The 24,112-nt window shown below is 48.4% G+C and overlaps 1 protein-coding gene across 5 annotated transcripts in view; it reads left to right on the top strand.

Annotated features, from left to right (window-relative positions):
* GABRA3 (gamma-aminobutyric acid type A receptor subunit alpha3) overlaps positions 1–11,625 on the top strand; it is a 70,167-nt gene extending 58,542 nt beyond the window's left edge. For all 5 annotated transcript variants that reach the window (XM_088062499.1, XM_088062498.1, XM_005527414.3 and 2 more), the window contains one exon: positions 6,350–11,625. In XM_088062499.1, the coding sequence (XP_087918625.1) occupies positions 6,350–6,679 (330 nt within the window). In that variant the 3' untranslated portion in view covers positions 6,680–11,625. The remainder of the gene's footprint in view (positions 1–6,349) is intronic.
* The last annotated feature ends 12,487 nt before the right edge of the window (positions 11,626–24,112 follow it).

The raw sequence follows: 24,112 nt of genomic DNA, 5'->3' as shown, positions 1-24,112 counted from the left end.
GGAAATTGTTGTGGGGCTGTATGTTAAACACCTGACAGAATTGCAGCGACTTTTGGGAAGACAGCAGCCAGTCATCTCTCTGGTGTGGAGGTCAAAGAAGGTGAACAGAGCCATCACTGGGTGTTGGATGCCTCTCTCTTGTCTTTCTTGGACTCTGTCTATCTGTTTGCTTTTGCAGCTGTGGTCTGAGCAGCAGACTCATGGCAGAAAGCGTCCAGAGAGGGTCAGGTGATGGCCTTCCACTTCCACCATGAGCAGTGATGCTAACCTGGCCTCTAGAGATGAGAGAAGCCTTTCCTGAGTTATTGGCACGAGTGAAGAGTCAGGACAGGTCCTCAAAGCCGTGGTGTCCCTTTCAGGGATGGGCAAATCAGCAAAAGTCAGGATTCACACAGCCTTGGGCAATTATGTGAACTGGGCGGAAAAAGCAGTAAAGGCTCAAAAGCTTCAGTTTATCTTAGAAGCAGCGTGCTCCTCAATTTATTCACTGACCCAGCACTGCAAGACTAACAGTGCTGAAACAATAGGGTAAGAGCATGCAGAATGTTCCTGCACATGATAATCAAGCAAGAAAACAAAGCAGGACCAGGAATGTTTCAGAGGGGGATCTCTCCGTGACTTTGCTGCAATTGGGATCAGCCTGGAGAATCAGGAAGGGGTCCAAATTTGCGGATGCTTTTTCAAGCTATCTCCAATCTTTACTGAAGAAGCAAACTCACTCCTAGTCTCTGCAGCTCAGAGAGCTCCCTGAAGAGTGATGGGCTTTCAGGGAGCTTAGGAATACTATGTGTCAACATATTTGCTTTTCATCTTTATTCCAATGAGTATTTCCAAGCAGTGAATTTGCTACGCAATGGAGGTGCCTCATTGGCTCAGTTTCAGCCTTTAATTAGCTCTTCCTGAAACAATTGACAAGCCAGGTGGTTGAAACCACAAAAGGGAGAGGCAAAGGAATAACTATTGGCATTTTAAAGTGTTTGTATCAAGAGTAAAACTGCCAGTGACAAGCCCAGGCTGAGCCCTGGTCTCTGGAGATCCTTCTCCCCAGCCAAAAGCAATGTTCTTTATTGGCGTGGTGGCAAGGATCCTCACTCCAGGTTTGATTGCATGAGCACAAAAAAAAAATCACTGCAGGCAGCAGCAATGCTTCCCATCCCACTTGGACAAAATCACTGCCGTGGAATAGCTGCTGGTTGCTGACAGACATCCTCAATGTGTTTATTTTTTTTTCTCCTCCCCCTCAGCCAAACTGTTGGTATAGATGGGAACACCTGGGGTTTTTTTCAGGTAGAATCTAAAATGTTGGGCTGGTCTTGGTGAAATATTGGTCCCTGCATAATAAAATCACAATGATGTTCTGGCTGTAGCCGCAGCTGGTTCTAGCTGGGAGCTATCTGCACATTCTCTGCAGCTCTCCAACAAAAGCAAGCAGATATCACCATAGATGTCACTAAAAACTCCCTTAACCTGCACTCTGATAAGGTTTGACTAATGTTTCTTGGACCCAAAGATTTTCCAAGCCTTTCCAGCCTGCCATCAGTAATTGCCAATTGTAGATGAAAAAGTTTATTTTTTTTTTTTGTATGGTAAAGTGGCTGTAACCAGCTTAGAGGTGCAGATCAAATTGGAGAGAGGTATTTGGGAAAGGAAAGGAAAGGAAAGGAAAGGAAAGGAAAGGAAAGGAAAGGAAAGGAAAGGAAAGGAAAGGAAAGGAAAGGAAAGGAAAGGAAAGGAAAGGAAAGGAAAGGAAAGGAAAGGAAAGGAAAGGAAAGGAAAGGAAAGGAAAGGAAAGGAAAGGAAAGGAAAGGAAAGGAAAGGAAAGGAAAGGAAAGGGAAAGGAAAGGAAAGGAAAGGAAAGGAAAGGAAAGGAAAGGAAAGGAAAGGAAAGGAAAGGAAAGGAAAGGAAAGGAAAGGAAAGGAAAGGAAAGGAAAGGAAAGGAAAGGATAGGAAAGGAAAGGAAAGGAAAGGAAAGGAAAGGAAAGGAAAGGAAAGGAAAGGAAAGGAAAGGAAAGGAAAGGAAAGGAAAGGAAAGGAAAGGAAAGGAAAGGAAAGGAAAGGAAAGGAAAGGAAAGGTGATTTTTAAAATTAAAACATCATCAGGAGGAAGATTTGAGATAGCAGAGAGGTGTGAGACGAGTGAGAAGTCAAAGAGATTGAAAGATGTGTGGGTTCAGTAGCCAGAAAAGCTCCCACCCTCCAGCATCCTCAAAATTCCTTGTTTAAAGGATCCAATTCAGGAGAGAAGGACTGTGTCTGGACAGAGAGATCCATCCATCATCCCAGCCACAAGAATGGCCATCTGGAGCCAACAAGGTCATTTCTTGAGTGGCTGTGACAGTGAGGATCCAAAGAGAAAACAAGCAACGGTGACTTTGCTGCTGGGAAACTGCAGGGATGACATTTACCAGTGAGTTTACCACAAAAAGTGTTGTCTGTTTCTCAGGATGGAAGATGCTTTGGTTTCTTGGAAGACACTTAAACCCACTTCTGCCTGCAATGCCATGTCTGTGCATAAAAGCTGATCTTGCTCTGTATCTGTGCCTGAATGGCATTGCCCTGGAATTCTGGGTGTCAAGAAGCAACAAAACCATACAAGTATCTGCAGTCAGACACATGAAAACAGAACATGCTTTGGATGGAGCAATAGTCCTGGATCTTTGTTTTTGTCATAAGACAATAGTTCTTCAGTGCATGGTGAGGTTAGGTCCAGGCTTGTAATGTACTTTTTACTAAGGAAAACATGCATGAGGTGCCTTTTCTACTGGGTTAAAACCTGGCTTTTTGTGCAACCCACTCTTCAGCAGTTCTCAAGTTTGCCTTTTGATCCAGCTCCCTTGGGAATCATTTTTCTTTTTCCTTTATGTCTTTCCACTTGTGGCATCTTTGTTACAATCCTGGAGGAACTAGAACCAACCTTGACAGGACACTGTTTTCAACCAGGTTGAAGTCTTTGGGGCTCAGGATGGTTCAGAGCCTTCTCTTTTTTATCTGCCTCACTACAGTCAATTATGTTTTTGCTGGGACTTTCCCTGGCTGGTCATGCTCTGCAGCCCATGTGTCCTTTGTTCTTTGCACTTGCCAATCTCCATGATTTCCACGAGGATCTCTGAAGTCTTTTCCAACTTAATGGATTCTGTGATAACACTGCAAGTGATTTATGTCCTCAGCACCTTCAGTACAGTCCATGAATCATTCTTCAGCAGCATTTCACCCTGTTTCTCTCATGTGGTGTATTGGGCTGATCATTTAATTCATCCAACCATCCAACCTCTTTGTCTGGTGATCCAGGGAGCATAAGATCATTGGGATCTGTCCCATATAATCTGAATGATCTGAATCTGAATGATCAAGTCCCTGGCACACTGGGGAAAAGGAGGAAAAGGAGGAACTTTGGCTTGGTGTGGGGAAGGAGTGATGCCTTTGCTGCAACAGGAGACTGCTGGGCTTTGGCTGATGGGATACAGAGATATCAGAGACTGGAGCTGCTTGGGGGTCATTAAAATGACTAGAATGACAAGTGGCAAATCTTGGATTTCCCAAGTTCTGCAGATACTGGTGACTTTCAGGGTTGCCTGTCAGAGGCATAGTGCTTCCAATTTGAATTTTCTCCTGCTGTGAAGCAGGCACAGAGAACTAAATCTCAAGCAAACCATAGACAGAAGCAGTAGTTCCCATAATTTAGATGTTCAGTTGTTAGCTCCTCAGCAGAGAGGCTTGAAGACAAGAATATTTAGCAAAAATACTATTATTTTCCAGTGTGTGTGTTGTTGAACCACTTGTCAGACTGCTCTGTCTAGGAAACAGATTTATCTCTAGACCAGATTTTACAGCTTTTCCCTCAGGAGAGCAGCACAGGGACATCTTTGTGCAGCAATTCAGTCTCCCTGTGCCTCAATGGGGCCTTAAGTGCAAGAATTGCTTTGCAAAATAGATGTTTTGAATAGGACAAGCTTTCAAAGCAAATGTGGGGGTCCCTCCTGTTTATCCACTCTTCCCTTCTATTTCAGGAGGATGTGGAATTCCTCACAGATGAAGGTGCAGGGCGAGGGTTGGCGGCTACTTTGCAGCTGACAGCAACAAGAACATTTTGCTTTGTTTGATTGTCAAAAGCTTGCCTGAAACACTTATTTATAAAGCACAGCCCAGCAAACAGGCTGAACCGTTTCCTCTGACATCTCAGGGGCAGAACACATGGAGAGCACAGGCGTGCCTGGTGTAGGCAGTGTGGGTGTTCTGGGTGCTCCCAGCAGGGTGAGGATTCCATGGGCAGCTGGGAAAAGGCCCTGGCTGAAGGTTCCCAAGCCCCTGCTCTACCTGAACAGCCTGATCTGAGGTCAGGGAAGTCCAAATTAATGCTTGGGGTCTCTGGATCGCACTATTGGGAGGAGCTGTCACCACCCACAGCACCCAGATTTGCCTGACTTTACTCCATTTCAGCTGATTCCCTATGCATCCACTTTCCAAACTCTGGGGCAGGAAAGCTGTCCAGGTTGAAAATGTCATGTCACATGGATTCATCTTATTCCTCTAATGAATAACATGGCTGATTAATACTGAGATAACCACAGTGCACTGCCAATTACGTTCTGTGAACAACAATCTGGTTTTCATTTCATTACTGATTATTAATTATTTTATTGCCTCCTGTAGCTGTGTTAATAAGTAATCATAGTTATTTAGGTGTTTTAATAGGTGAAACATCTTTAGATCTTTACTTGCTTTTTGTCAGTTCTTTAGCAGGAAAAGTTCATCTGCTGTGCAGAGGGAATGTGTTAATGTGGCTCTAATGACTGCAGAATCAGACTTAGTTAATTGTTAAAGACCATAAAATACTATGGATATGGTCCAAACAGTGGTTTAGTCTGGTCTGGAGTCTGAAGACATCTAGACCCCCTCCTAACAAGTTAATTTCTGTAATTGCTGGCATTATTACAAGGCTGCCTGGCTGCGGTGTTATTGGAGAGGGGTTTAAAGATTGCACAGAGGTCTGCTTTTAGTGTCCCTCTGAAAATCACTGTGGAAAATTCATTTCCTAAGGTAACCAGGAATATCCATGGTGACTGTAGACACATTTGAAATGGAAGTACAGCACTGGGAACAGAAGCCCTGGGACTGTCTCTGCAGAGCAGAGGCTGGGCAGGCCTGGCCCTTCCAGCTCCCAGTGCTGCCCAGTTCCCAGAGCAGTGTGAGGACAGGGACAGGTCCTGCTGCCTGCAAGTGCAGTTCTCCTCCTGAAGTGCTTCCCTCACAGGAACGTGCATGACCATGCCCAGCAGCCCTGGGAAATGCCTGGATGAGCCTCACCTTGTGTTTCAGTTGCTTTTCAGCAGAAAAAAAGTCATCCAAAGGCACGCCTTGTTCTGAGTTTAGAGACCAGTCCCACCACGAGGCACTGCTGTGTCTGGTGCTGGCCCTTGGTGCAGCAGGGGGCAATCATGGGGTACCTGAGTGCAGATTTCCGTCAGTGGCCTTCTCCTCGTAGGCTTGGCTTGCTTATACAGCACAGTGCAGCTGGTCTCAGGTCCCTGGCAGCAGCAGGAAGATCCCCAGAGCAGGGACAACACCTGTCATGACTCCCTAGGTCCATCTTCGTGCCCACCCATCCTCATGAACACCTGAACTGTCTCCAGCACTCACCCTCATCCTTCAGTGCATCACATCTGACACACAAGGGCCTCTCTTGCCATCCTCCCTGCATTTTGTCCCCACTGCAGCATGTATGCTGTCCCCCAGAGCCCTGTGGGAGGGATTCCCTCACCTCCTGTGATTTTCAGCATCCCTTGGGTATGAAGGCAGGAGGAAAGTCTTCCCTCTGCCCTGTGGTGCTGTGCTGAGCATTCCAGAAATCCTGGTTGGTGCAAATGCCTTCCATCTGTTCTGTATCTTACCTGGGTGGGCTGTGAGGTGCTCTAAAGGGTTCCAGAAGCAATTTGAACATCGTTATGTTAAATTTTAAGGTGTTCCTGTGAGGAACTCAGGGCACTGAAATATGGTGCAAGGATACTGCAATGCTGTTGCCCATATTCTTAATATGGCTTTTTGCCACCAAGAAATAAAACCAAGTTGTAATCCTGTGTGCTGTGTCCTCCTCTCACCTGCCCCAGGAAGCAGCCAGCCAAGCAGAAAATCCAGTTCTTCCCCAAGGATGAGCGCACGGGGTGTCATTCCTTTTGCCATTCTTCTTTCACAAGGTACATTCCTCCCTTCTTGGCCTCCTGCTCCTCACACCTTTCTCCACCTCCTCACCCGGACTTAAGCAGGTAAACTCAGAGGGCCAAACATTCTCCGTGCCATTCCCTGCCCCTTCACCTCTGTTTGTTTGTTTGTTTTCCCTTCCACCTCCCCTAGAAAAAAGAGCCGGTGGCGCTGGCGAAGAAAACCAACAACACCTACAACATTGTTGGCACCACCTACGCCCTGAACATCAGCAAGGAGCCCGGCCTGCCCACCATCTCCAAGAGTGCTGCTGCCACTGCCACGGCCACCAGCATGCCCCCGAAGATGCCCCGCCTGGAGGAGAAGCTCCCCGAGAGCAAGAAGACCTACAACAGCGTCAGCAAGGTAGACAAGATGTCCCGCATCGTCTTCCCAGTCCTCTTTGCCATTTTCAACTTGGTCTACTGGGCCACCTACGTGAACCGGGAGTCAGCTATCAAGGGAATGATCCCCAAACAATAAAACCGGTCACGCAAACCTTCCATCAGTGAGCATCATCCCAGCAGGAATTCTCCAGGGCTTTCTTCTTTTCTTCTTTTGTTTAATTATTATTGTTCATTTGATATTATTATTATTATTATTATTATTATTATTATTATTATTATGTCACTCTTTTCTAATGTAAACAAAACTGTGATTTTAATTTAATCCCATATATACTTTGGTTATATTTACTTTGATGATGAAAGCTAAAAAAATAATAAGGGATCATAACAAGCTGTGCCTCTAACATCTTAAGTCTGCTGTCACCCATCTGACCAAGTCACCCTGTGCTGCCATCTCTCCTCTGCCACCTCCTGTGGTCCCCGTGGTCTTCATGCCTCTGCCATTTCATGCTGTCCCCAGGGGCCGCTGCTCTGGGGTTCCTCCTCTGTTATGGGCTGCCCGAGCATGGGGGATGCTCCTGGACACGTGGGCTGCAGGGTGTGTCAGTCACTCAGCCAGGCTCCTCTTCAGGGCCTGGCTCTTTGTGCAGGGTCCTGCACCTGGGCTGTGAATGCAGGTGAGCTGGTCACCTGCAGGGACAAGGGAGCAGCCTGGCATGGGCCAGCTTGTGGTCCAGTGCCCGCTGGGGCAAACCTGCCCCTGCTGTGGTTACCAGAGCGGACAGCATCTTGTAGGTATTGCAGGTCTTCTTCCTCTCTGTCTTCACCAAACCCAGCTGGTTTTGTCTCTCCAGACAAGAAAGGTGGGAAAGGTGCTGTCTGGCTGGCATTGTGCACTCTTGGGGCAATTGATGTTAGCAGGAACTGTGGTTCCTATCAGAGAAATCATTTTCCTTAGCATCAGTCAGGAAGTCCAGGCAGGAGCTTTACAAAGCCTTGGAGGAGCTGGCAGCTGTGAGGCTGCACGCACTCAGCATCAGGACTGGAAGCCACAGAGATGCTCAGATCGATGGTCTATCACTTCCTCTTATGGCCCCATCCATTTATTGTTCTCAACAGATCCTCTCTGTCCCAGCCCCTTCTTTCAGCCTCCCCTTCATCTTCCTCTGGCTGCTCAGCAGCCCTCGTTGCTATCTCAGTGCTCACACGTGGATTTAGGGAATCTCCCTCCTCTGGGGTAAGCCATGCTGATGGGGAGGAGCACAGCCTGGGGAAACCCAGCTCATGGTGCATCCCTGCTCCAATGCAGGATGCTCCCTGTGGGACCTGCCACGGGGATGAGGCAGGGCACTGGTGGTCCCCAAGACTCTCCCAGTCCCTGCTGAGCTGGTGCATCCTCAGCACCACGGGAAAACAGCAGAAGGGGTTCTTTGGAAGAGCAGGTGACACTGCTGTCCCATAGAGCCATGTGTGCCATCCCACAGAGCAACTGAGGCAAGACCCAGTCTAGCACTGCACACTCTTCTAAGGAAAGCCCTCCAGAGCCTTGGAGAGAGGCTTTTTCTCCCTTCCTGACCACCACAGTGGACCCAAACCAGAGTTTGTCCTTTTCCCAGCAGCAGCACAAAGTGGTGACATCCAAGCCATCCATCCCTGGATCCATGGGCACACTGTCCTACAGGGAGGGACATCCTGTGCCTGATGATTCCTTGGGGTAGCACAGTCCTGCTGCCCCAGAGGGGTGCACCCCCTCTTTCTTAGGGCACCCCCTCTGACCCTCTGGCTGTCCCCAGAGCTGCTCCCAGTGTGTTTTGGGCTCCTGCAGCTACACCAGGGCCCCAGCACCCCCAGGGTGATGCCTTCAGCATTGCTTTGAGCCCCTGTGCCGGGCTTAGCTTCCCCCTGCCCGTGCAGGAGCAGGGCTGAGCACAAGGCACAGGATTTGTCCCACCTGGAATATCCATGGGGGCGGCAGGATAGAGCGAGGAAGGCCAGGGCACTTTGTCCTGCAGCATGGGAGGCCCTGGTGCACATCCTGCCTGTCCTTTACCAATCTCACTGGCTCAACAGCAGTGCAGTCACTCCCCCTGCCCACAGCTGAGATTTGGAGAGGAGTTTGGAGGTGTTTAGCCCAGTCCCAGGGTGTTGAGTCCACAAGCACATCCACACAGCTGGCAATATTGGGAAGGAGGAACCTCCCCCCCAGGCTGCTGCTAAGGAAGCCAGCTCTGTCCACATCCTCTCTCCCAGCATCTGCACCCCAAACCATGTCATTTCTACAGTGCCTTTCATCCCTGAGGGTTCCCTGGTGGGTGGGAAGACCCAGGAGCTCTCCTGCTCTGCCTGCAGCATTGGGGTGGAGGAGCAGAGGGGAGGGTGAACCATCCCCAGCCCTTCTGCTGGGCAGGGAGGACATCCTGGCTTCTTTGGCACCTGGTTCTGCCTCTTGGGCCTCCTGCTGCTGCTGCTGCAGCCACCCCACTATGACATTCCAGCTGCCCCATCACTGCCTGGACGTGTCCCCAAGACCCTCACCCCGAGGCACCCCCACACTCCCTCCAGCAGTGAGCTCCCTTCCTGCCACCCTTCTGCTCCCTGGGCTCTCCAGTGCGAAGGGCTACAGCTGTCTGTTCTGGAAACCTTCTCTTAAATAAGCTAGATGAAGAGTGTCTCATAAAACATTCATGTCACTATAATACTCAGGCCTAAGTGAACGGAATAGAAACCCTACAACAAACAAAACCAACACAATAAAATGGTCACAAAGAGTATGTTGTGTTTACTAATGGAATTACAGCAGGTTTAAATAACTCCATCCAATGACTTAGCTGGCTTAGCTGGCCCTGCTGGTTTCCTCTGCTAGCCGGAGAATTCCCCAAAATCCCTTTTACCCCAAGAGCCACGTCTCTTTTTGTCAGTGCTTGCTTTGTAGAGCTCTCCATAAATCATCAAGTCTTACCATCAGCTTCTCAGCAGCCCAAGCATCCTGGGGCTGCCTTTGCTGGCTGCCCAGGCCAGGTGGGCTCTGTGCTGTGGGGTGGTGCTCAGGAGAGGGGCTGGGTCACCCTGAAGTGCTGCACACAGCTCCTGAGCCTCCTTCCTCCCTTCCTGCTGTGATCCCATCACTCCTGCTGAACTCGGGGTGAATTCCTGCCCGTCCCTCCCCACAGCCCTCTCCTCTTGTCCCTCCCCAGGACGCTGCCCTGCTGGCTTGCCCGTGACACCCATCTGCTGGCTCTTCCAAAAACGCTGCCTGATAAACGCTGCCTTCCTGTGCCTGTGTGAGCACGCCTCGAAAGCCAAGTCTATTCCGAACCAAAGCCTGGCATGGGCTCTGAGTCTTTCTGCCAGCTGGAAGCAGAAATACCGGCATCCTTTGGTTAAAGACAACAAACCAAACAGGATTTCTAGTTTGGCTTCCAAGCAGGAAAGCATTTCGGGAAGATAGTTATAAATAAGTGGTTTAACATCTCCTGCCAGCAGACATCACAGAGAAGATAATGTTCTTTTTTTATAAAACTGTCAGTGACTCAAATTAGGACGTTTCCTTCCCAGTTAACACGAGGCTGTTGATGGGGGCTTCTTCTAAGTGCTTGCCAGGCCAGAGCTAATCTAGCATCAAAAACTGGAGTTTTAGGCTTGCTGTGATGGCATACAAGGGCATACATAGCTGATCTGTACAGAAACTTATCTGTATATGACCACTGATAATCTAATCTACAGTTGTGCAGACAGTGGGCACTGTGAACCTCAAGACTCCATTATTTCTTTTCTTCTGGCAAGGCCCAAACTTCCCCGACTTGAAGAGACTCTCCCAGGCAGGAACTGGAAGTCTTTGAGGGTGATAAAAATGAGCTGTTGGTCTGCACTCTTGTTTTGCAGCTCACACCACCTGGGAAACACACAGTGCAGTCCCAGCCTGCAGCTGCACTGCTGCTGGGAATGTCAGAGGGATGTTTTGGCACCTTCCCTCTTCTGAAACTGCACATGGGCATGGAGGAGGCAGGGACAGCTCCTCTGGGCTCCCTCAGCAGGCAGGGACAGCAGCACATGGTCACTGAGAGCTGCATTTTAGTGTCAGAGTGGAGAACATCCCTGGGGGGTGGCAGGAGAGGGCTGGGGCAGAGGTGGTCCCTCAGTGCCACCTCTTCTCCCAAGGGCTGATGAAGATGCCCTCACAGAACATCCTGAAAGCTTCTCAAACAGAGCCCAGCAGGGCTGTGGCACTCAAGACAGAGCTCCCCTGCTCTCCCCTGTGCAGCCAGCCCAGCCTGCACCACAGCCAGCACAGTCCCCTGTCCTGATCCCTGCCAGCTCAGTGGCACTGGCTTGTTTGCTGCAGGACACCCCCAGCACTCCCCAGGCTTGCTGTTCCCAGGCACAAGATTGTCCCCAGCCAGCCCTGCTGGCCCATCCTGTGGACACCAGGTGCACCCATTCCTCATCCTTGATTTCTTCCGTCTGTGTCTTGGATTCCCTTCAGCCTCCCCTGGGGAGGACTCCATCACATCCCAGGAAAGGGTTTGTCCTGTTGCAGGTCACCTCTCCTGGGAAGAGCCTCTGTTCTGCTGCGAACCTCTCTGAGACCTTCAGAAACCTGGGGCTGCTGCCTGTCCCAGGGGATCCAGGAGAGTTCTGCAGCACAGAGGGTGCTCTCCCAGCAGGCTTTCCTTGGGAAGGGCTTGTCAGGGATGTGCTGGTGCCCCCATCCATGTTCTTGATCCTGGGAATGCTGGAGAGCTGGGGTGGGGCTGTCACAGCAGCCCAAGCCCCACTCCAGGCCCTCTTCCCCAGATTTCATCCCCCCCTGGAGCCGCACTTCAGACATCTGTGTGGATTTTACAGACTGCAGAGAAACATTTCCATGACTCCTGTTGAGGTTGGAGAGGGCTCAATCAGGGCAAAGGACTCATTGATGGAAACGTAAATGTTCTATTAATATTAAAGTGGGAAGAAAAAACATCCAAGCAACTCACCAATCCTCTCCACATCAAGCTAAACTACTTCTGAAGGTAGTTTTGGCAAGAGGCCACAGCACAGATGAGATTGATGGCTTCCAGGTATAAATATTTACTGTTTGACCTTGTTATTGTTCCATCAGCCAAAGGTTTTTACATATTTATATATATATATATATATACACGTGTGTGTGTGTATATTTATGTTCACAAACTCTTTACATCTAAATGTCAAACCTCTTTGTCTTTGAAAGATAGAGTGGCCACTTTTAATTATTTTACTTGCCTCTCATTCTCTTTGCTGAGTCTTCTAGAGTGAGGTGAACCCTGTCCACTGGACTTTGGGAGGCACAGGGAATAAAGGGAGCAAGGGAGAAGAGCCTCTCCCCACCCTGGGGGTTCAGTACAGGCTTGTTGCATGGAGCAAGGTCACTCAGTATCTTTGAGGAAAGCTTTGTCCCCAGTGTCACAGCTGCTCCAGCACAGCCCTTGTCCTGCTCTGGACACAGGGATGTCCCTGAGATGGCTTTTTAACAGCTGAGTGCTGCAAGCAGTGGGTTCTCACCCCGTTGCACAATCAGGGAATGTGCAGTGTGAGGTCTCCACCCTCAGCCTGCTTCAGGAGGGAGCACAAAACCTGCAGGGATCCTCTCCAGCTGTCCCTGGCCAGAGGAACACCTTGGCCTCTCCTGCCCAGCTCAGGGGAGTGCTGGCACTTGGCTTCTGCTCTCTGCTGGTCCAGATGGGATGCAGGGATACCTGTGAGGGCTGTGGGAAGTGTCAGCAGGAGCTGCTGCTGCTGTCCCCATCTCAGCACAAGCAGGAGCACTCACAGGTGCTGGGTGGCCTGTGAGCAGCCCCCCGCAGAGGCACCCAGCATCAGCTCCCTCAGCATCACAACCTCCCCCCTGACTTAGAAGAAACATTCAGGCTGTGAACCTGCATTTGTAGCTCCTCTGTTCCCTCCTCTGCTGCTGGACAGAGGCTGTGGCAGTCAGCAGCGGGGGCCTTGTGCTGTCCCAGCCAGGAGAATGAAGGATGTCACCCGTTCTTGTCCTGGGTCTGTGCCTCCCACCACAGGAATCTGTGCTGCTTCACAGTCTTGGGCTTGGGTTGGTCCCAGCACTGGGACCCATCCTTCACCACGAGTGGGGTGATGCTGGTTTTGCTCCTGAAGCTCTAGGACAGAACATGTTCTGGTTATTCTGTCCCGTTCCCCACCGGAGCAGATCTCTCCTGTACAAAACTTTCACAGTCCCATCTGCCGAGAGAGGGAAGCCTGGTTCCATGTTTGCTGCGTGAGCCAGGGTGCTCCCAGAGTCTTTGAAGGCTCTTGGCTCTTCAGTGCTGCTTGAAGGCTCTGTCAGCTTGATAAGACCATTGGCTCGTGTTGCACTGTGAGCTGCACTCTGTCTCCCCGAAAAGTCTGTCGGTGCCTCCTGTCTCTCTGCAAGCAAATGTAACAGCAGTCATACGTCAAATGATTTGATTTTTGCAACCACAGAAAGTAGGGGCAGAGCTGGGAAACCTGAGTCACTGCCACACTGCCTTTGCCAGGCTGCATTTAGAGTGGAAGGGTTCCTCTGTGCTGTCACCAGGGAGTTTCTCAGCCCCCCGATCCAGCCAGGTGGCCTCGAGCATCCCTTCATCAACCAGATTGTCACTGGCAACTGACCTGGGGATAGCTGCAGGCAAAAGTCCTGCCCAAAGGTGAGGGCACCAGCTGCTCTTTGGCTACAGAGTGGCACTAGCACCGTGCCAGGGCAGCCCATCCTGAAAAGGAGCACAGCCAGCAAAGCAGAGGACACGAGCGTTGTCACAGCCTCAGGTCCAGCCTGTGCCCCCGCACGTCCTCGGCTTTGTTCTCCATCTCGTGAGACTCTCTTTACACCACTATGAGAAAGGATCTAGCTGGCAGCAGTTTAATGCATGACAATCCTGTTATTACAGCTGTAAATAAATAACAACTAGGAAAAAAAAAATGCATTTTTAAAATTTTTGGTTGACTTTATTTTCACTATTGACTAGCTGGTAGCCACTTTCTTAAGGGATTTCTCATGGAAACTGTGACCTTTATTCTCTGTATCTCTCTATCTATCTCTCTTTCTTTCTGAGATTTTTTTTTCTGTGTTTCAAATGCTTTTTGGTGCAATGTTCAATGCCTGTTTGTAGTTTGGAATTGTATTTTTCAACCTTTGCTGGAAAAAAGAAAAAAAAGGTCCATTCTAATTGGCAGGATTTTTAGTCCTGCCATTTTTTTCAGCTTTTAGCTTTTTCAGTAAGTTAAAGCAACAGAAAAATGCCTCAAAAAATTACAGTGAAGTTCTGAGGAGAGATTAGAAAACATCAGGAACAAGAAGTACATGAGTAAGATCACCAAGCTGAGTGGAGGAGGAGGAGGACTCTTGTGACACCTACTAACCTCCTGATGTAGCACACAAGGTGGGACTAGACCTCTTCACTGAATTAAATCACTCTGCTTTTCCACTCTACCCACTCTCTCGAACTCTGATCAAAACAAATAAAAATTCATATTTTAAAAAAATATAATCTGCTTTTTTTTGTCAGCAATTATTTTCCCTAGGTCTATTTCTCAAAGCCAGATCCTCTGGGTTTTGGACCCCCTGCCCATTTGGGCACTTTGTCCCACTGACAAGGTAACAAGCCACCCATTAAAAAATAATATCCAGGGGGAAAGCGAAAGAACTTGAGAAGATTTTCTGGTGCCCATTGTGTCACGTTTTAAATGCTTTCCCTTCCAGTGACAGGGCACTGGTGAAGTCAGATTGGCTGGGGAGTTTGGGGAGCAGCTGGAAGACAGGGTGGTGGTGATGTGAGCGGTGGGAGAGGCGTGGGAGGTGTGCTTGGCCCTCACATGGGTGACCATGGTCAGACCCTGCTGTTCCAGGGACCTTTGGGACATGTCCCTGTGCACAACATGAATCAAACTTTCTGCTTCTCTAGGGACAAGGAGAGACTTGGCCAGCACCTAAACTGCCAGAGGGCAGGGCTGGATGGGATATTGGGCAGGAATTGTTCCCTGGCAGGGTGGGGAGGGCTGGCACAGGGCACAGAGCAGCTGTGGCTGTCCCTGAATCCCTGGAAGTGCCCAAGGCCAGGCTGGACAGGGCTTGGAGCAGCCTGGGACAGTGGAAGGTGTCCCTGCCATGCCAAGGGTGGCACTGGATGGGCTTTAAGCTCCCTTCCAACCCAAACAGGTGGTTCAGACACCTTTCCTGCGGGGAGTTTTGACTGTGGCTCCCTGTGGATATTAGATTTACACATGCTATATTTAATAACACGTGGCTGCCATGTCCCCCAGCCAGTGCAACGTGCTCGGTGTGTGCTCTGCTGAAAGGGGAGTTCAAGGGGTGGAGGCTTCATCTGGACACTCCACTGCATCTCTTTGGAGCCATGAGATGTTGTATTTAGCAACTAATGGAAAGAAGGATTTTTCTCCCTGTGTAGAAAGATCTAAAATTAAGTAAATCTCTGCAAATGCAAAAGCAGAGGACAAATCACCTGCAAGAAATGCTGAAGTTCATCCTATTGCATTAAGCTTGAAACTGTCAGTGTTTCCCTGGGACCCTTCTCTGCATATTTAGTCAAAATATTGATGATTTACCAAAATCCAGCATATTCAATGAGGGCATCTGGGAAGTAGCAGGAGAAGAAAATAACTCCAGTGACAGCATCAGTTGTTTTCCATGCCTGGAGAGGGAGCAAAACACTCTCTGCCTTCCCCGGAATCCCTGAGCACCATCTGGGTGCTGCACCAGGGACTTGCTGGAGGGACAATATCTCCAAACATATTGCAACCTTGGACACAAAAAAAAAAAGTAAAAAAAAAAAGTTAAGCATTTGAATTTGCTGCATTCAGCTGAATCTCACCTCTTCCTCTGAGATTCAGATGACAGAGGAGGCTTGGGAGAGCTGGGGCTCACAGCTGCTGTGGCAGATGGAGAGTTATCACGAGTCTGAGCAGTACAGGCTGCATACTCACATCTTCCTGAGGAAGGAGCAGAGCTTGTGGCCCCGGCAAGAGCAGCCCACCGCTGTTTGAAACCACCAAACTCAAAGTTTTCAGCCCTTTCCCCAGCACTCCACCAGCCCCTCTGCCTGAGTCCTTCTCTAATCAGGATTGTACAGGGTTGGTCCCAGCCTGAAAAGATCTTCCTGACTCAGAAGACAAAAATAAACAGTGATGTGAAATGCTTCCTTACATTATCACTTCTCTATTTGAACCTAGAATAAGGACCCTGAAGAAGAACAGACTGTAATTGCAGTGTCCACAGAAAAGAAATAGTAATGAAAACAGACAGAGCCAGGAGAATTGGCAGAGAGGAGGCAGAGCTGAACAAGTATTTATTACCCCAGCACTTAGTGCTCAGGCTGACAGGTGTCTCAGGAATGCAAGAGCTGGGTTTTATTATTTGGTGCTCATAACACAGAAGTGCTCAGGGTGAGGGGAGGGCAGAACTGCTGATGTGTGGCTCCTGAGGCTCCAGGACTTGGGGAGCAGATAATTCCTCCCCTATCCCAGGCTCTAACGTGGGGATGGCTCTGCAGGAAAGGATCCCTCTGAGCATTGCTGCTTCAGAAACCTCTTCTGCAAACCAACTCCTCGTGAGGTGGGGAGAGTTCCCCAAAGCCAGCCTTCCCACATTCCTGATGCCTCAGGATTTTAGCTTTTCCATTTTTCATACATTTGTAACCCTACAATTCTTTAGTGTATGAATTCCACACACAGTGCCAGCTGCTGCTTCCCATTTTGGTCAGACACAACAATTCCTCTCCAGGCCTGGGAGTCAAGGACACCTCACTGCCTCAGGCCCCCAGAGATGGAAACAAAAGTGAGTTGAGGAGGAACAAACTGGGGTAAATGACTTCATTACCTGAAGCTGTAATTGGAAAATTAACCCCCAATATGCAAATGAACCAAACTTACAACAGTGTGAAAACCCTGTGACCCATCATCCATTTTTGGGTGCAGCCCCTGGGGGGCTTTGTCTGCCCTGAATGTACCTGAAGGCCCTTCAATAAATGGAAATTATTTTGATTCTCCTAATTTTGTTTGGCCTCTGTTTTTAGGTAGCCCCATAAAGGCATCATTTGGGGTGGTATGATCAAAAATCCCAGCACCAAGGCAGGGTTCCTCCTGCAGAAGGAGCTCTCTTTGCTCTGCTTCCTTCCTTCCTTCTTGGTGGGTCCAACACTGCACGACTCCCATCTGCAGGGCTCTTCCCAGAACTATTGATGCTGAGTGAATATTGCCTTTATTTCTTTTGTATATTCTCTCTCTTCTTCACACTTATATTTGTAGCTCTGTAGCCTATTATTCATGGCTAGTTTTCCCTACCTTTATGCCACCCTGATAGGCAAAAAGACAAAACACATTCCAAGGCTGAAAAACAGCTTTTGAGACACATTTTATAAACAAACAAATATAAATAAAAATAAAAATAAAAATAAAAATAAAAATAAAAATAAAAATAAAAATAAAAATAAAAATAAAAATAAAAATAAAAATATAAATATAAATTTAAATAATATAAATAATATAAATATAAATATAAATATAAATATAAATATAAATATAAATATAAATATAAATATAAATATAAATATAAATATAAATATAAATATAAATATAAATATAAATCTTTTTTATAAATAAAGTTTAGTTTCCTCTAAATAAAGTTTTCATTTCTGGGAGGAGTGGGAGGATTTAGAGAGGGGGAAAATAATTCACCTCTTATATCTCTACCTGGTGTTTTTTGTCAGTTATGCTAATTTGCTAAAGTTATAAAACTGTATTCACCCCGTGGGAGGGGGTGGGAATTTTGTGGACATTTTCCACGTCTGCCCCTGGAGGCCTCCAACAAAAACCAGCATTTATATTCCCTCCTGCACTAATATTATCTCCATAGTGTGTTGTTTTATTCTGAGGTTCTTTAAGGCATCACTGTGGCTGTGCTGGCTGCCCTGTAAGCAGAAACTTCTTTATTCCTCCTGACCCAACGCATCCATCACAGCTTGGCAGCAGGAAAACACGGCTGGAGAGTTTTTTGTCACCCCTCCACGCAGAGAAACCCCTGGCCAGGCAGGATTGTGTGTTCCCAGCTTCAGGAGAAGCAGGGGCTGCTCCATCCCTGCTCTGACCCTCGGGAAAAGGAGTGGGAAGTTCCTGAGGTCTCCTCCTAGGACAGCTCTGTGGCATTCCCAGCAAGGCTGGTGCTTTGGTCCCTGCTGCCAGGGGAGAGAGCAGGTGGGATTCACTCCCCCACACCTCACCCCAGGGCTGCAGAGGGTCCTGCAGAGGGGATTTGGCTGGCACAGCCGCAGGACACTCGGCTGGGACAGGGGACTCTGCCAGCCTGGGAGCAGCAAACCCTGAGCCACCCCCATCACCACCAGGTCTGACAGGCAGGGAGAAAATCTCTCTGGAAAACAGCCCCTGGGGGATTTTCTTCTGAAGGGAAGAGGTGCAGGAGCTGGCTGAGCATCAGGTGCTGGATGGAGGCACTTTGGGATGCCCCATAAATAGCAGTGGAGGCAGCAGTGGTTGGAGGGAAGCAAAACTGCAGCAGGGACAGTCCAAGGACACGAGGGAGGACAGGCTGGTAGGAAAAAGCAGTATTTTGTTTATTACACAGATAGCACAGCTGGGGAAAAGAAGCCAAGCTTTCCAGTCTATAAACTCTCCTTGGGATGTGGTGCTGTAAACTTCAGGCTTGGAGCTGAGAAATGGTCTAGGGTAAGTCTGTTCATGAGGCAGTCAGAAGGCAAAAGCTTCCAGCTCCCAGCAAAGTGGCAACTGGCTTGAAAGGACAAAGGTGCTTCTTGGGATTTTGTGAAGAATAGGAGACAAAATAGTATTGGTGAGCTTATCCAGGAAAAAATAACCAGAAATAAAAACAAAAAATAAAAATATTAAATATTTATATAAATATATAGAAATATATAAAATATATAAAATATATTTTATAAAATAAAATGTAAAGTATATATATATTATAAAATATAAAAATAAAATAATAACCAGAAATAAAAACAAAAACAGGCAGCAGTCTGGTTTTAAAAAAGATACAGAAATCAGTATAACATAGAAAACTCCTCTGAAGTCAACACACAATTTTCTCAGTGGATACAGGCTGTACACTTGCCCCAGAATCCTGGGAGCAATAAGTCCATGGTCTGACCCCAGCTCAGCCATACATCAGCCCAGCCCTGCACTGGAAATGACCATAACTCACCAGCCCATCTCCCAGCATCCAAAGGAAGCTGCTTAGGCTCCTCTTATGATTTCTCTTTGCTACAGTGAATTTTTCACCATCTGTGCCTGACTGTAATCCCCAGTTTGCCTGTAAAACCAGCCTTTGCCTTCTTACTGCCTTATTACACCCAGCATAAATCAGGAGGGGTGGCGAGACAGGATTGATAAGGAGGATTTATTATGCTTGAATAACCATCTATAACCACTCATTGCTGAGTGACTCCCCCTCCCTCCTCTGGAGAGCAGCTGCTGACAGAATGGAGTCCTTGTCAAGTGTGAACACTCAATCAGCTGGGACTGGGGAGCCTCACTCATCCCCGTTGTGGGGAGAGGGTTGGGCTCACCTGGCCCTGCCTGTCACAGGGTGCTCGGGGTTGGAGGGGACCTTTAGGATCCCCTCAATTCCAACCCCCCACCGAGGGCAGGAACACCTTCCACTGGAGCAGGTTGTTCAGAGCTCCATCCAACCTGGCCTCAGACACTCCCAGGGATGGCAGTGTTATAAAGGGAAGCATCTCTAAGCAACTTTCCCAGTCCTGGAGATGTGGAGACATTTATCGGTGAAAAAGCCCTGGGGTGGGGCCCTGTCATCACAGATGTCCCAGGTAAGGAGCAGAGAGATGTGCAGAGTTGCCTGCTCGGGGTCAGGATGCCCCAGAGCACATCATGTGCTGGCCATGAGGAGCTCAGGGTGGCCACAAGCTGCAGTTCTCCCCCAGCAGCCTCTCCTCTCCCTTTTGGGCTGCCATGCAGGCAGTGCATGGTTTGCATGCCATGAAAACCAATCTCCAGGGAGGTCAGCATCCCACTGGGAACACCACTGCCTGTCTGCTGAGATCAGCAGGCTACTGGGTGGAAAATTCAGGGTGGAAATCAAGTCCAGGTGTCACAGGTCTCCTTCAGAGAGGAGGTCAGCGTTTGGTGCTTTTTACAGCAGAATTATCACAGAATTATCTCTGGGGAGCTGGGTGACATTTTCCTTCCCTCGCTAAGTTTAGAGGGTAATTGTTGTGCTGCTTGTTTGGGCATTTTGCAGTCCTGCTGTCTGGGGACCTCATTTGCGTAATTTTTTCGGGTCCTGGCTAATAATGACGTCACGTAAAACCAATTTATTCTGCCGGACTGAGAGTGGGCTTCGTCGTCATGGTAACTTTTGATTTGGAGGCTTGCAGGAAGGAGACAGGTAAGTGCCTGAAATTGCCATATTTCAGCATGGTTTCAAATGCCTCGGACGTCTGAGGCCCATTTTCCATAAATGAAATTTCAAGCCTTGTTGAAGTACTTTGTAAACAAAATTCATCTATCGCCTGAAGAAAATGGAGGGAAATTTAGTTGCAGAAAATACTTTTAGAAAAAAATTAAGGTTTCATGAAGCACTCTACAAAATAATGGGAGTTAAACACAAGCAGAATGTGCTAATGCTGCTTTGCTCCCCAAACCCAGCCCTGGAGAGAAGTGATCCTTTCCCTGTGAGGAGACAAAGTCCAGTAAGGCAATTTTCATGTTGGGGGAGGGAATGAAGAGGGACAGAAGCAGCTCTGATGGCAGCAATTTCTAATTAGTTTCAAATGCATCCCCCACAAGTGTGCTGTGCTCTACCTAGTCTGAATCAATGAGCCTCTCTGCTCCCAAAATTTGGGTCAATGTGTACTATATTAGTGAAAATACTCTGGAAGCCGAGATACTCATTCAGAGCTGGATATCAACATGCTTGTTTGGAGCTGTGATTATGAGTGCTTGTGGCTTCTCTGGAAATCAGACAGGAATGATGATTCCCTCTGGATACAAGTTAGTCTGGGCTGGGGTTGTGGGGGGATGTTTCCAGATAGGAAGCCCTGGGCTTCTGAAGAAAGATTCCCCGTTTGGAGAGGCTGTGTAAAATCAGCAGAAGCTGATCTCCTCTCCAAGAAAGGAAAGGAGCTGATTTCCTTTCCAAGAGAAGCTCAGCCTGGACCCAAAGGCATCCCACAAAAGGCAACACACAGCATTTGGCATCTGGATCCAGCCAATGCTCTGGTTCTTTGATTGTGTAGCCCCCTAAACCTTGTGCAAGGGGACATGCAAGGCCTGGGAGCGCAGCTGTTTGGCCAGTGGCAGTGTGAAAGGAGAACCTGGTGCACTGTTGTTACCAGGATCTGGATTGCAGCCTTTATCCAAGGCTATATCTCTGTAGATACATCATGGATATAATTTATATGTTCTGAAGTGCTGTGTCTCCTCCTTTGCTTGGAACAGGGTGGCCACTTGGGGGAACTTCCCTCCAAAGCTAAAACAGCCTCCTGGCACTTAAACTGTTGCACAGAAAATGTCATTTTCTTCAAGGCAGGTGATAAAAGAAACTGTTTGAGCTCAGCTGCAACTGGGGGTTTGGGGAGGGAGGGAAAGGGGATGGATAATGGGAGGAAATTAATTGTTCAAAGGGCTTGGAGCAAGCTGGTGTGGTGGAAAGTGGTCCTGGTGGGTCTAGATGGTCTCTGAGGTCTCCTCCAACCCAAACTATTCTGTGACTTTATGAAACCCAGGTGGGGGTGCAGAAATGCCCAGCCCAGGTGCAGCAGGGGGAGAACATTTGGCTGAGGCAGAGGAGTATCTGGGAGAAGATTGCTGCTGGTGCAGGGATGGGCAGAGCTGGAACTGTCCTGGGCTACTCCAGGCTCCAGCATCCTCAAAGCCCTTCCTGGGAATTGCACCAGCCCTGGCAAAGGAGAGAGATCCCTCCAGCAGGAGGGAGTGTGGTGGTGAGGAGGGAGCTCAGAGCAGCAAACTGGGGCTGTGCTTCTTGGGCTCACAAGGAGCTGGTCCCTGGTGTACAGAGGAAGTGTCTGAAATAGAAACATTTTAGAAAAAGAGGGAAAGGAGGGGGTTTGAGTGGCTCCAGCCCTTCTCCATGTGATTTTTCTCAAACCTTCAGAGCAGTTGCTGCTTCTTTTGGTGGCAGAAGCTATTCAGGGAATTTGAACTGAATTTTTGCACCACTTTAGGTGCCTAGAAATTGCATTTAATTAAAGGAAATAAGTCATTTGCTGAAAACATGTTGTCCTGCTATGCAAAGGAGTAAATGAAGGTATTCCTAAAATTAACCCAACGTCAGTGCAAGTGTTTGCTGGGCTCCCAGTCTGCAGGCACCAAACTGGGAGAGCCAAAAGCCTTATCTAAAGAGTGTCTGAATCCTGACAGCACTCAAACAGCACATCAGATGCTTTCTGATGTCCTGGGCTCTCTTTCCCTCTCATGCATCTCACAGATCCTCAGCAGAGCACTCTCCCAGCCCCCAGCAGTCTGTGGCCCTCGCCTGCAGGAGCCACATCCTTGTGTTTAATCATGTTAAATTATCTTTCCAGAGAGAGTGGTCCAGCACTGGAACAGCCTTCCTGGGGAGCTGGTGGGTGCCCCAAGCCTGCCAGTGTTTGAGAGTTGTTTGGACAATGCCCTGAATAATTATTTTCACTTTTGGTCAGCCTCGAAGTGGAGTTGGACTAAAGGATCATTGTTGGTCCCTTTGGACTGAAAATCTCTGATTATAATAACTCTTGATGGATTGTTCTGTGATTTGGTCTTGGACTCATCTGTGGCCACAGAAAGGAGTTTCTTGTTTATAATTGTGGAATAAAGCCCCCACTTTATTTTGGTTTGGGGGCTATGGTTTTCCCTCCCATCTGATGTCTCTGTGCATGCTTTCATTACAAGAGAAGTTCAACCTTTGTTTCTCTGTCCATCCCGTGCCTCACACAAAAATACACCGGGATTTCATGCATTATTTTAAAGAATCACAGAATGGTTTGGGTTGGGAGGGACCTGAAAGGTCACCTCGTGTCAATCCCTGTGGGCAGGGACACCTTCCACTAGGCAAATATCTCAATATCTTCAATATCTCAGCCATGGGGGCTGAGGGAGCCAAGGCTGTGGCATCCCAGCCAAAAAAAATCCCCAGGGCAGGAGCTGAGTGTAGCCCCAGTTCTGGAGAGACCTCAGCCCTCCCCTGGCTCTGATGGGCTGCAGAGTCACAACCTGAGCACTCCAGGCCTTCCTCACCTCCTGGGAAGAGCTGCAGGAGATCAGAGCTGGGTTTGGGCAGTTCTGTGTTTTGTAGGTGATGCCTGGAGAAGGCTGACCTAGAACAGAGGCTGGACAGAGTTAAGAACAGAGCGGGGATTTATTGAAAGGCCTTGAAGGACACACCTTGGGTGCTACAAGAGCCTGGGCCTCACCAGAGCTACCCCAAAATGGACCTAAAAATGGTCACAAAATGGATGAGTGGTCACAAGGTCTCACATTTTTATAGTTTTGGTCCATTTGCATATCGGGGTTAATTGTCCAGTGACTGCTTCAGGGTATGAAGTCCCATCCTTTGTGTTTTCTCTCTTCAGCCCAGCGTTGTTTCTGCTTTTGGGCCTGAAACTTGTAACGATTGTTCTTGGTACCAAGCTGGAAAAAGAATTGTTTTATCTAGTACTCTGTGAAGAGAGCTCACTGACACTGAATATGAAGCTCAAAACTACACCTAGGCAGTGCAGAATCTGAAAAATATGAAAGCTAAAACTTAGGGCATGATAGGAGCCTGCTGAAAGGGAATTGCCACCCGACAGGACGAGGTTTCTGCAGCTGGGGGACAGATGAGAGCTACACGGGGGCAGTGGCAGTGCCTGGAGGTGCTGTCCCTCTGCCCTGAGCCAGCTCCCCTGCTCTGCTGGGGCTGCTGCTGATGCTGTCACACTTCTGCTGAGGCTTTTCCCCCCTCTCTTTGCCCTTGCTCTGCTCAGCTGGGGCTGTCCAAGCTCAAGCTGAAGGACTTCCCTTGTCCTGCTCTCCACTGCTGCCTGCCAGTCACGCCCAGCTGCCATGCAGGGGTTTCTAAAGATGTAGATAAATATTTCTTGAGAGCAGAGTTCACTTTATTAGTGATCAGCACAGCTTTTCAGGGACAAAACATGGATTTAGAGCTTAATCCCCAGCTCCTGCTGTGTTGCAAGCTCTCTCTAAAACCTTTATGGATACAAGGCCGTTCTGGAGTTTCAAAGTTAAACAATCCCTCTCTCCCCTGCACGTGAACACCAGGAGGATTAGAGAATCAAAGCCCCAGTTGTGAATATATTCTGGTTCTCAGGTGCCTCCCTGCCTTGAACCTGCTCGTGTGGCATGACTCCAAATCTTCCCAGCTTCTTTCCTGGTCAGGGAAACCAAAACAATCACAACCCTCCTGATGCATGAATCTGCTGTCAACAAAAGGGACAGTGAATTTTAGCATATTTAGCATAAATAAATATTAATTTGAGGATTTTTTGGGGGGGAAGATTTTCATTTATTCGCCATCTGCGATTCTGCTGATTAAAAAATC

This window comes from Pseudopodoces humilis, chromosome 15 (genome assembly GCF_049639895.1).
Source record: "Pseudopodoces humilis isolate 2021_Gansu_Grassland_sample_001 chromosome 15, ASM4963989v1, whole genome shotgun sequence".
Lineage (NCBI taxonomy): Eukaryota > Metazoa > Chordata > Aves > Passeriformes > Paridae > Pseudopodoces > Pseudopodoces humilis.
The sequence above is the reverse complement of the archived record's forward strand: the minus strand, read 5'-3'. Positions and strand labels throughout refer to the sequence as shown.